This window comes from Drosophila ficusphila, unplaced genomic scaffold, assembly GCF_018152265.1.
Source record: "Drosophila ficusphila isolate 14025-0441.05 unplaced genomic scaffold, ASM1815226v1 contig_198, whole genome shotgun sequence".
NCBI lineage: Eukaryota > Metazoa > Arthropoda > Insecta > Diptera > Drosophilidae > Drosophila > Drosophila ficusphila.
Window position 1 is genome coordinate 10159461 of NW_025064092.1, and position 12674 is coordinate 10172134.

Sequence of the window (12674 nt, forward strand, 5' to 3'; positions counted from 1 at the left end):
GGGAAAGATCGGTTGACAATTCCGGTAGAAAACACTATATTTTGAGGGGTTTTTTGGCTCATATGGAACACCCACATCACGGCGATCAAAGCCAAATGCGTTCGCAAACTCCAAAAGCTCGATTGGCTGCTGAGCTCCAAAAGCCTCCAGCTCACGACGAAAGTTCTGCTCATCAAAGCAATCCTTACGCCAACATGGACGTAGGCAATCGAAGTATGGGGCACCGCATCCAAGCACCAGCTAAACAGGCTGAGGGCAGTACAGGCACGTGCTGCCCGACGGGCATCCGGGCATCCGGGCTTCCCTGGTATGTCTGGTACAAACCAGGCCATCCAAAACGACCTACGCCTTGTTCCTGTGGGCGACCTCCTAAACCAACACAGCAGGCGTTACTCGGATAGGCTAACGAGCCACCCAAATCCACTGGCAGGCAGGCTGGCCGACCCGCAAACCCTCAGACGCCTAAAAAGATTCCACCCCAGCGATCTGTCTGCGCGAATTATAAATTAACATTGTAAATAGTTGTAAATAACTGTAAATAGTTGTAAATACAGTAAATTTTCATTAGTTGGCTTTTATTATTTTCAAAAATTCGATTTCTAAATGAGTAATAAGTAATTGTTGAAAGACAAATGTTCACATTGAATTCATGTTGTTTTATTTGATTTATTCATAATCGTATGCTCCATCAATTACATTTACACATTTAAATTGTATTTATCAATATTCTAATACTTTGCGCTTGCTGCACGGATTTCAACTAGCCCCGAGCCAAGATCCTTGAGCTCCGCCATCGTCTTCTTCGTCCGCCGAAAGCCGCTCCTCCGCACCAAACCACTTAATCTCGAACCGCGGAGGACGACAAGCCCTCATCCAATCATTCAATCATCAATTCAACAATTACAAATACATTAACTTAACTAGACGAACTTGTGCTTCGAGTCTTTGCAGTTGAAAGTAGCTTGCGCTCGGCGGAAAACTTCGAGGGCTTTCCACTCCGATTTGCGTTTCGCGGGCGTCAAAGTGGTCTAAACGTAGTTAATGCGTAGGTAGTAAGGTAAGGTAGTACAAAAAAGGAGTTAAGTATACAACTAATCGGGGAAAATATATAATCAGTCGTTTAAGTTTTTAGATATACATGTATACATCGATATATAAATATAGTCATAAATATAAACTGCGCTCAAATACAATTACGAGTACGAGTAAGATTACATCTAAGCGTCGCGTCGGGGGTCGAACAATCGAAGAGTTACGATCTACGAGTACCAGGGCGTAGTTCCACCGCAACTGGAGGAACTGGGCCCATCTAAAAAAAAAAAATGTCCATCTTACGTCTACCAAGATCGTGCTGATCGTACTTAGTGCTAAGTCTGCTGCGCATGCGCTCCAAAAAGTATCTTTGAATCCCCTTTTTGTTTTTGTGTGTTCTGGCAGGTCTGCATGTTGCATGTTTGCTCGTTTGTTTCTCGTTTGTTTTTTTGCTTTGTGTGTTACAGTTGCGATTCGTTTGTGGGCTTATGTGGTAAAGAAATTGCATTAATATGGCCTATCAATATATCTGATGAATATACGTAACCTAAGCCTTCGTCCTCAGATACTCTGCTCATTCCAAATAGCTATAGCCTTCCTCTGGTTGCCTGTCCCAAAAAAAAAAAACAAATACATTTATGTTCCTTCGCTTATAAGATATGATTTTTGTTTTATCGTTCGCATATTTTCCTTTGTTTTGCGCTTCTCTTGAACCTTCTCTCTTGGTTTTCCACCGATTGCATCGGGGTCCTTCGTCCTCGCCTTCAAACTTTCGATTTCCTAGTCTTAGTTGCACACACAAAAAAAATCTAACATAAAACACAACTCGCTGCCGCTCTAAATATATGAGATTGCGCCAGACTAACGCTCAAATCACTCACACTCACAGTCACTCGAAGGTTGAGGCTGCCTGCCACGCGCTGAACACACTTGGAAATCATTTGTGAACTCCTAGCGGGCGAATCGGAATCGAATCGGTTTATCACAGGACTCGCATCCGATCCGGCGCCCCTTTTAGATAAATGCCATGGTTTGGGGGCGTGGCGGGCGGCGCCGCACTCACACTGAACACACACACACGCACACAATTACAAATAAATACTAAAAAATAGGAGCAGAGTCGTGCTGGGAAAATACACACACAGTGGGGAAACACAGGCTAAAACCGAGGGGCTTTCCACTCTGCCTCGCGGATTTGTGCTCGAGTTTCCAATCCAAGAATCGTTCATGGAACCTACAGCTACATCTTCTTTGGATTGCCACTCGGCGACGGATCCACTTGGCAGTGCGGAGAGCCCCGAAATGCTCGCAAATCTCAGATCTCTCGTAACTAGAAACTACAACTAAATGCATTAAGGATAACCTAACCGAATGTCTGTTGCTTAGTAAGTTTGCTTCTGTTTTCCGATTTCTATTTTCTGTTTTCTGTTTTCTTTGTATCCCTGTAGCAGCGCATCGTCGGAGAGCTGGAGGGGCTGAGGCGAGGAGCAGAGCCTGGTGTGGATCCTCCTCCTTCTCCTCGGTTTAGTTTTTCGCCCCCAGCCAGACCCCCAGCTCCGTCTCCCGAATCCGGATAACCTCGTTCTCAGGTCGCTCCTGCTTCGTGATTAGTGATCCCTGATCCGTGATCCTTGATCCCCGCCTAGACGAAGGTCTCCCGGATGACGGTGCCGTTGCTACTGATGCTTAGATCTTAGAACTCGGTTGATTGTCAGACAAACGAGGAGAAGCCGGGCAGCGGCGCCCTCGACCTGGCCATGTTGTTAACGATGATCTGGCCGCCGTTCAAGCTCATCACGGCACTGCCCTCCGGCTCCGAGTCCGTGTAGCTGGAGTAGTTCCGCACCGGCTTGGTCTTCTTCCACGACTGCCGCAGCGAGTCGTTCACGTTGGCATAGTGATTGACAAAGGAGTGCGGATCGCTCCTCACGCTCTCGTTCTCGCTTTCCGAGTGCTGCAAATTGGGAGAACAGAAATATCGAATTAGTGGGGGACTGCAAATTAGTGGACCGACTTTCCGGCTTTATTCTTCTTGGAAACCAAAGACGTTATACAAACTGAAAAGCATGAGGGAAAGACGATCTAGTCCACATGTCTTGAGCAAAGTATTCTTCAAGCAGGCAAACGGTCCTCAGTAAAATATGGTTGCTTACAACGAATCAAGCTTTCAACATTTGCATTGCATTACAGTTTCGTGATGATTATGGTTAGTAGGTTTCGCACTAAGGTTAGTACTAATTTATTTAATTTAATTTCTAATTATTTAGGGGAGCGTCAAGTGCTTGCATATTTTACTTGGTCACTGTGTTTCCCTCAACTCACCTGCGACGCCTCCGAACTGCTCACCTCCGAGGGCTTCTCGGTCACGCTGCTGTCGTCGGGGTTCTCGTCGTAGCACTTCAGGCTCTCCTCGTCGCTGTGGTATGCCACGGAGGCGGGCGAGGGGCGTGGCGGGCTCTTTCCGAGATGGACGCCCGGCGGCGGTCGGTTGGTCGACTTCCTGCCCAAGGTGCCCAGGGTGCCGCTGCGCAAGGTGCCCACGCTATTCAGAGTGCCGGTGCCCACGCCGTGACGCGATCGGTAGAGCTCCAAAGCCAGCTCCTGCCGCTCGTCAATCGACATGGCCATCGACTCCTCCAGCGTCTTCTGTGCCTCCTCTGTAAGTTCAAAGGTTCAGACTCCTCTCCACTTTCAGTTTAAATTGACAATCAACTTACGTTTGTACTTGTAGCTCTTGCTCTTCACGCAGAGAACCGCGATCACCATCACGATGATCACGATCGAGGTGGCCGCCAGCGAGACCATGAACCAGGTCTGCCGGTAGAAGGGCTTGTGCTGCAGGTAGCCGTACTCCAAATGCAGCTTCGAGGGCGTCAGGATGGAGTCCTTCGAGTAGACGGGGAACGAGATGCCGTAGCGATTGTACGCGATCACACGGAACGTGTACGCCGTCGAGGGCATCAGGATGTGGTAGCTGACCGTGAAGTCCTGCATCATGCCCTTCCTGCTCTGCTCGATCTTCGTCCAGCGGGAGTCGTCTGAGATGAACGATTGAGTTAATTAAGTTAATTGCTTAAGGAATAGCGAACAACTTTAAACCAATTGTAAGTTAAAAGTGGCATTTATGAATTCAAATTATAGAAGTAGGGAAACTAAATGGTTAATTCCAATTTTAAGGGATTTAAGGAAGCAAATGAAAGGCAATGAAATAGGTTTCTTAGAGCTAGGATAGCTTACATTCTATTAAGTTAAATAAGGTATTTATAAATGCAAATTATAGAAATAGAAAAACAACTTATTAATTAATTCCAAGTTAAAGGGATTAAAAAATCAAACGAAAGGCAATGAAATCGATTTAATCTCAGATCTAGGCTAGCTTACATTCTAGATTCTACGGGTCGGCAATACTTACAAACAAATGACGGCTCTCCTTTTTCTACGCAAGCAAATCGAAGAGTGCATTTGTTGTGATTGAAAAGAGTTTGTTTAGATCAGATTAGAACCAAGTCACCAAAGAGTAGAGATCCGAAAAGTACAGGGAGGCAGGGAGATTAGGAGAGATCAAGTGGTACGATATTAAAGTTAAGTGGTTAGTGGTAAATGCAAGACCAAAACCAGTTAGGCAACTACTTTACTCGTACGAGTGGAAACACTCACCCCGCTTCTTGGCCTCGATGAGGTAGCCCAGGATGGGTCCCCGGCCCGAGGGCCCGTTGATCCAGTGCATCTCGACGCTGGATAGCGTCTTGGTCAGGATGAGATCGCGCGGCGCCACCGGGGAGCCGTCCTGGGGTCCCGTCGTCACGTTCTCGCTCACCCCGGGCCCGTAGTCCACGGAGGTCTGGGCGCGCACGGTGAACGTGTAGGTGACCTCCTCCTCGAGGTTCTGCACCCGCAGCGTCGTGTTGGACACCTTCTGCTTCACCTGCTTGCTGAACTCTGTGGGGAGTAAATGTAAATGATTAAAGAAATCAGTTGGTAAAGAAACTAAGACTCACTCTCGTTCTCCTCGGTAGTCTCGTAGGTCACCAGGTAGCCCAGGATCTCGCCGTTGAGGAACTTGGGCGGGTTCCACGACACCTCCAGGCTCTGCATGGTGATGTCCGAGAAGCGCAGGTTGAGCGGGGCACTCGGCACTCCGGGCAGCGTCTTCACGGTGATGGGTGCCGATCGAGGACCATCTCCGGCGGGATTGAAGGCCAGCAACTGGATGCGGTACTCGGTGAACTTGTCCAGGAAGACGAGGCTGTGCGAGGTGGCCGTGGCGGAGACCACCTCGATCTCCTCCTCCCACTTGCGGTCCGGCTCGAGGGCCTGCGGCGAATAGGTGACCAGGTAGTAGATCTTGTAGCCCAGGATGTCCCCGTTCTGGCTGCTCTGCTTCGGCGGCTTCCACAGCAGTCGCACCTCGGTGCTCGAGATCGGAGCAGCGTCCACCGCTCGCGGCTCTCCCGTCGGCACCGCCTCGCCCACATACACCGCCGCTGGGGGCGTGGCCGGTCCGGGTCCCTGCGAATTGAAGGGCAGCACCACGATCTCGTAGTTGCGATCCTGCTGGAGATCGGACAGCACCACACTGTTCTCGTTAATCCCGTGCACATCGGTCTTCGGCGTGGACTGCAAGGCGGTGGGAAAGTCGGAGAGCTGCTGGTAGAGGATCCTATACCCACCGGTGGCCGCGTCCCCGTTCCACATGCCCGTCTCCAGCGCGCTCCACTGCACCCGCACCGAGGTGGTGGTGATCGGCACCACCTTCAGCCCGCCCACTCCAGCCGCCGGAGCAGCGGGCAAGGTCCTTACCACAACGCTCTCGCGGCTGAAGGCCGACGGACCCAAATCATTGGTGGCCTGGATGCGGAACTGGTAGGTCATGTAGGGCCGGAGTCCCAGTGCCGTGTAGGAGCTCAGGAGGGGATCGACGCGCTCCGGCAGCGGCTGCCAACGGCCGTCGTTCTCGCGCATCTCCACCGTGTAGTAGCGCAGCGGGGCGAAGCCATCCCGCCCCGGAGTCCAGCTGAAGGTGATCTGGTGCGCCTGGATCTGGCTGCGCGATATCTGCGGCACCGACGGCGCCTGCGGCCGCTCCCTGTTGTTGGTGGTGTACACCAGAGCGGTGGCTATCTTGCCCCATCCCAGTCGCGTCTGCGCGGTGCAGCTGAAGCTGTAGTACTTCTCCGGCAGCAACCCGGTGGCTCGATAGGTCCGATCCGAGGGCGGGAACTCCCGACTGTAGTTCAGGGTGGCGCTGCCATTCAGAGCATAGGTGACCTGGTAGGCGAGGATCTCCCCATTGGGATCCATCGGCACGTCCCAGATGATCCGGGCCATGGTGAGCGTGACATCCGGGAAGCTCACATTCGACGGAACACCCGGGGTATCCTCGAAGGTCTGGACGCGGATGGGCGGGGTGCTGAGGGCGCCGTTGCCGAGGCGCGTGTAGGCGAGCACCTGGACGTGGTAGACGACGAACTTCTTCAGCTCCGTGAGCGTCGTGGTGAAGGTGGCGTTGTTCGGTATCGTCTTGTGCAGCACCGGCTGTCCCGCCCTGTCGGCGGCCGCATAGTACACCTTGTAGCCGTCGATCTGTCCATTTCTGTGCTGCGGCGGCACCTCGCCCCACCGCACCACCACCGTGGTGGAGGAGGTGGCATTTGCCTGGACGTCCAGCGGCCCGTAGCTGGGGACCGCCTCCCGTGTCCGCTCCACCGCCGTTCCGCTCTCCTTGGAGCAGCCGACGTCGTTGCAGGCGGTCATGATCACCTCGTAGAGCGTCCACTCCTCCAGTCCGTCGAGCACATGCGAGTTGGCCGTGTGGTCCTCGATCACCACCGAGCGGGGCACGTGCTTGAGCATCGTCGCCGGTGAGCCGCTCTTCACCAGCTGCCTGTAGGAGATGTTGTATCCCCGCGGATTGCCGTACCACTCCGTCTGCTGCAGCGGAATCCATCGCACCCGCAGCTGCTGGGCGCTCATCGCACGCACCGTCACATTGAAGGGCGGATGCTTCGGCCGCGCCTGGATCGTCTGGAAGTCCTTGGTGGCCTCCGAGGGCCGCGAGCTGCCCACCACGTTGCTGGCACTCAACCGCAAGCGGTACTGGGTGAAGGGCACCAGCCCGGTGACGGTCAGGGTTTCCGCATCGGGATCGCTGATCTCGCAGATGGTGAACCAGGTCATGTTGCGCGCCGTCTGACCTTCGACCTTCCAGCGCGTGATGCTCGAGTTGCCGTCGAAGCCCGGCGTGAACTGCAGCACCACCGAGAAGGCCTCGATGTTGGACAAGGCCAAACTGGTGGGTGCGTGTGGCAGGACGGGCTCCACACCCGACTGAATAGTGGCCGTCTTGGGAGCTCCGCTGCCCACGCGCGTCCAGGCGAACACCTCGAACCAATAGTGCGTGGTGGCCTGCAGCTGATTGACAGTCAGCTCCGTGTCATCGGCAGTCAGGTTGAAGGATTTGAGGGTATCCGGACGATCTTTGACTTGGTAGCGCACCGTGTAGCCGGTGAGGATGCCGTTGGTGAAGCGGGGCGGCGCCCACAAGACCTTCACCGAGCGATCGGACACGTCGTCAAAGTGCAAGGCGGTCACCTCGTCGGGAACATCGTCCAAGGTCATCACGGGCACCTGAATGCTGGCCACCCCGTCGCCGGGATCCGTGAAGCAGAGCACGCTAATGTTGTACTCGGCGAACTTCTCCAAACCCCCCAGAATGGCCGTCTGCTCGGCGAGCGGATCGATGAGGCTCGGGGGCACCGTCATCATGCGCCGCTCCATGTCCTTCCACTCGTTGTCGATGAGGCGGCGCTGCCACGCCTGGATCTTGTAGCCCTGGTTGATCCCATTGATCTGCTGCGGATTCGGCGGCGTCCAGCGGCAACGCGCCGCCGTCGAGTTGATCGCCTCCACCTGGACGTTCGTGGGCGGAGCCTCGGGCACGCCCTCCTTGGTCTTGATCTTGGAGCCCTCGGTGTAGACGCCCACGCCCATGTTGTTGTAGGCGGCGATCTGGACGATGTAGTCCTTCCACGTGATCAGCTCCTGGATGAGGAAGTTGCGCTGCGCCTCGTTGGTGATGTTCTGGTAGGACCACGGCACGTTGTTGTACCCGAAGAGGCGGTAGCGCAGGATGTAGCCGAGGATCTGACCGTTGCGGTGCTCCTCCAGTGGCGGCTGCCACTGCGTGATGATCTCCGACATGGAGCGGGCGGACCCCACGAATCCCACCGGCGGACCCGAGGGAGCTAAATGGGGAATCAGAGTGGCAATATCAGTGGAAAGTCCTTGGGAAGTCGAGTAGTTACATAGTTGGTCCACTCAATCGAGAGTCTGTACTTCTCTCTGGGGTTTGTTTTCTTTTTCTTTTTTTTTTTTTCTTGATTACAATTTGGGTTTTCTGTGTGTGTGATTTGTGTGAGGGTGTATGGCTGTAAGGGGGCGTGGTCTTAAGTGGGCTATATATGTATATACCTCGGTGAAGCGGAAACTCTACGCGCGGGCGGGCGACCAACGGCGATTTTCAAATTTCATTTTCGTGGTGACAACGATAGCAGTTAAAAGTATAATACATATACAGGGTATTCAGCATTAGTTCTTTACACTATACAGGGCTATATACGGGCTATATATTTTATAAGGTTTTCAATATTTCGAAACATAAAAAAAAAATAAAGTTTGTACTAAAACAAACTTATAGTTTCTTCAAAGGGAAATAAAATTAATTTCCGAATAAAAACAATACTTGCTAGGTACAAGAGCATTCGTTAAAATATTCACTAATTATCCTTTGTTCAAAGGATAATTCAAGTAATTTCCGAATAAAAGCAATACTTGCTAGGTACAAGAGCATTCGTTTAAATATTCACAAATCAAATGAAGCAAATTAAGCAACTCAGGGAGAGCAAAACACATCACACAGACGAAATACGACATAAGATACAATACATTACGAGATGCACACAAATGATACAAGGATACAAATCCGGGGAGCGGGATTCACTGGCGGGATTCTCTGGTGTGGCACTCACCTTCTTGGGGCAACTCGACCACGTTGCTGGGCTCCGATGGCGAACCCTCGCCGACGCGGTTCACCGCACTAACCCTGAACTGGTAGACAGTGGCCGCCTTGAGGTTCTCCAGCAGGATCCACCGCTGGTCCGCCGAGACGTTGCTCAGTTCGGTTATCCAGTTGAGCAGAGGGTCTGGAACTGGACCTACGAATTTTTCTGTGATGTTAATGCGTTTGGAAGTACAGCAGGCGGACGGGGATCACGAAGGTAAGTGGTGAGTGGGGACAGAGATTCAGTTGTGATTGGTGTTATGGTGATTGGTGTTATGGTGATTGGTGATTGGTGTTATGGTGATTGGTAATTGGTAATTGGTGATTTGGTAATTGGATTGAGGTTCATTATTAATATTTGGTGAACAGTGTGTGTAGATTACAGCGTGTTCCGTGAAGTGAAGTGATGTTGTGGTTGTGGTTGAAGTTGATGTGATCGCGATGAAATCAAAGTGCAAAACAACAAATTACAATCGAAAATTAGACAACGAATTTGTACACAAAAAGTTATCATCAATAAATACAATATACATATTCAATAAATATTTAAATTACAGTTTGTAGTGTTTCAGTTCGTTCCAGTTTGTGGTGATGTTCGATTCAAAGTAAATTCAAATGGAAGAAAAAGAGAGAACAGAAAGAAACGCATCAAAAATGTTGTTTCCCTTGTGTGGCTTGCAATGGGTTTATAACTTAAGGTGGTTCGTGGTTGGTGGTTCCTGTAATTTCATTTCTCTTTTGCAGTTAGTTATTATAGTTACTATATGTACTGTATTGCAGATCTTAAGTGACAATCGAAGAACAATAAGTCCCGCGTAGTGTGTATAAATGAATGTATTTCGTGTACCACTTCTTCTCTTCGAACATTTCTGCTTATAAATGGCAACCGGGTGCGCTTTTCACCACCACAGTTCTCTCCCCGTTTTTCCCCCCAGTTTTCCATAAATCATAAGTCCAATGCTAACCAAAACCACCGTAAACCCACAAAACTCTACGCTACCGAATAATAAATACGTACGTACGTACAAAGATAAAAACGAAACTTACCCAATTCGGAGACCTCACGTCGCTGGATAATAAATTTGGATATTGGACTGTTGCCATCGAATCCCGGCGTCCACGAAACGTTGATGCTGCGCTGCTGCGGCTCCGCCAGCCGCTCCACCTTCACGTTGCTGGGCGGGAAGGGCAGCTCGATGACGCTCAGGCGGGCCGCCCGCGTCTCATTGCCACCGGGCGAGGTGACCACACAGGCGTAGCTGCCCACGTCGCTGGCCCGCACCGCCTGGATCTCCAGCTGCCCGTCCGCCTGGACGCCGATTCGCTGCGAGTTGCTGATGGGCGTGGCCGTCTGGCCCTCGCGATACCAGTCGATGTTGTACGGGACGCTCGGGTCGCTCGACACCTTGCACTGCAGCGTGGCCGTCAGGCCCAGCAGCACCGTCGTGTCCACCGGCGGCTGGATGATTTGTGTCCGCACTGCGGGTAAAAGGAGTGCACAGAAGGTAAAAGGAGGAAAGATGTGGTCAGAAAGTATACAAATATATTAATGGGGGGTTGGCTGGGTTGGCTGGGGAGCACATTAACAACACGGCAATGCAGATTAAACGACCGCAAGTTGTGTATGGCGAATGACAAGTCGCGGCCGACCCGCCCACTTTTATAGCCCGCCCATTGGACACTTTCCCATTCCCACACCTGCTTCCCTGCTTCCCTATACCCTCACTCCCCATCTGGGCAGCGTCTTTTAACTGCCGCCCCCCCCTCTGGCTTATCCCTATAACGCCGAACAAATCCCCGGAGCCGCAAAGGTGGCCAAAATGAAGTTTTAAGGCCCCGCAACTGACACACGAAGCCCGCATGGCGAGCACCCTGCATTCGAGTGCCATGTGGAAAGTCCCTCTGCTAATTGCACAGTAGTGATGCAGTCAGAAAGATGTGATAATTATCAGGATAACATTGCGTTCATTAAGTTCCAATCAAAATAGTTTTGAATTGGAGGTTATAGGTGAATTGTATTCTAGCTTTCTATACTATAAGCTACACTTTCAATGGATTTTCTTCATATTGTTTATATTGCGAAGCTTTGTATTTAGTGCCTATTTAACCCGCCCAACTGATTCACATTCAAGGGTATTTCAAAGTCCTTAAGCACCAAACAGGCGGTTCCCCTCCGTTTGCTCCCTTTATGCACGGCTTTCTCTTTTGATTTTATTTATTTTATGCCCTTTCTTCCTTTTTTCTTTGCTCTCGCTTGGCATTTCTTTTTTTTTTTTTTTGGGTTTTTTTTTTTTTTTTAGCCCTTTTCAGTCACTTGGTGGCCCGCATGCATCAAAAGTTCAACGCGCCCCGTGGCCCAGACATTGTTGGTGGAACTGGAACTCCATACGTGCTGCTATACTCGTATGTTGTTGTTGTAGTTGTAGTTGTAGTTGTAGTTGTAGTTGTAGTTGTTGTTGTAGTCGTAGTCGCAGTTGTTCTTGTTCTTGTTGCTGTCGGTCTGTTTGCCATAAGCCAAGTTGTTCCCCATATGGAACGAGATGAACTGCACTGAATGACTGGAGGAGCGAAAGGTGCACAAGTGAATGCAATACCCTATATAAATGTAATACCCTGTTCAGAGGTGTTCCTAGAATAACTATTAAATAGTATTTAAAAATATTTTAAACTTGCTTCAATAACTAAGATGCAAATGTATTTCTCGAAACACCTATTTATAAGGTTTTATTTTATTGAAAACAAATCTAGTGGCAATTGCTTTTGCAATAAGAGTATTCTAATTATCGTAAGCCGCCTAAAAACGACTCCTTTCCTCTCATATATATATTTTTTTTTAAATTCTTTGTCGGACTTTTGCCCGGTGTTTTATGCAGCACACAAATAAAGCCAGCAGGCGGTTTTGTTGGCTTAAAGGGGTGATGCTGATGGTGATGGAAAACTGCCATCAGCGCGGTGGCCAAAGTCCGGAGTCCACGGGCCGCATTCCGGCGTTTTGCCAATTAGCCGCACATTGATGCTGCCTTTTAGGAGCCATACACACATACACAAACACGTGTCAAACACACACACACTTACACATGCACACTCACACTCACACTTACACAAAATACACAGAACACTTTCGTGTGCTAAGGGCCAAAAATAGTGCATGTGCAAATCAACTTTAATTACACAAACAACACAATGGACAGCAGCGGCGGGCAACAAAAGCCCTTGAAAAAAATCATTTGAAGCATTTGAAGCATTCGGATTCGGATTTTCTGGTTTTCCTCTTTTCTATTTTCTATTTGTTGGCGCTCTCGCAAAAAGTCAAAGCCATATGCCCATTTAGCACAGAGACTAGTGTATGAAAATGTGGATGGGATGGCTGAATATTTTGCGTATACGTATCATCCGAAAAGCAATTGACGCTGCCCAGGAGGGAGCACTTCAAATGGCAACCCATGGATGTGGATGTGGATGTTAACGTTGTTGTCGTTGTCACTTCTTTGGTTGTTGGTTGGCACTATTATTATGCCTTGTTGTTGTTGTTGTTGTTGCTATTGCCGTTGTTGTTGCTGTGGCTGCTGCGGCTTTGATGACA

At 50.3% G+C, this 12674-nt stretch overlaps 1 protein-coding gene across 12 annotated transcripts in view; it reads right to left on the minus strand.

The window, feature by feature from the left end:
• Nucleotides 1-646: 646 nt before the first annotated feature.
• The window catches only part of LOC108092860 (protein sidekick), a 79010-nt gene continuing 66982 nt past the window's right edge, over nucleotides 647-12674 (minus strand). For 5 of the 12 annotated variants that reach the window (XM_017192690.2, XM_017192687.2, XM_017192688.2 and 2 more), the window contains 8 exons: nucleotides 10139-10570; nucleotides 9060-9257; nucleotides 5031-8276; nucleotides 4690-4971; nucleotides 4445-4468; nucleotides 3750-4070; nucleotides 3355-3689; nucleotides 647-2986 (listed from right to left, as the gene is read on the minus strand). In XM_017192690.2, the coding sequence (XP_017048179.1) occupies nucleotides 2744-2986; nucleotides 3355-3689; nucleotides 3750-4070; nucleotides 4445-4468; nucleotides 4690-4971; nucleotides 5031-8276; nucleotides 9060-9257; nucleotides 10139-10570 (5081 nt within the window). In that variant the 3' untranslated portion in view covers nucleotides 647-2743. The remainder of the gene's footprint in view (nucleotides 2987-3354; nucleotides 3690-3749; nucleotides 4071-4444; nucleotides 4469-4689; nucleotides 4972-5030; nucleotides 8277-9059; nucleotides 9258-10138; nucleotides 10571-12674) is intronic. The other 7 variants (XM_017192691.2, XM_017192689.2, XM_017192686.2 and 4 more) reach the window with 4 other exon arrangements.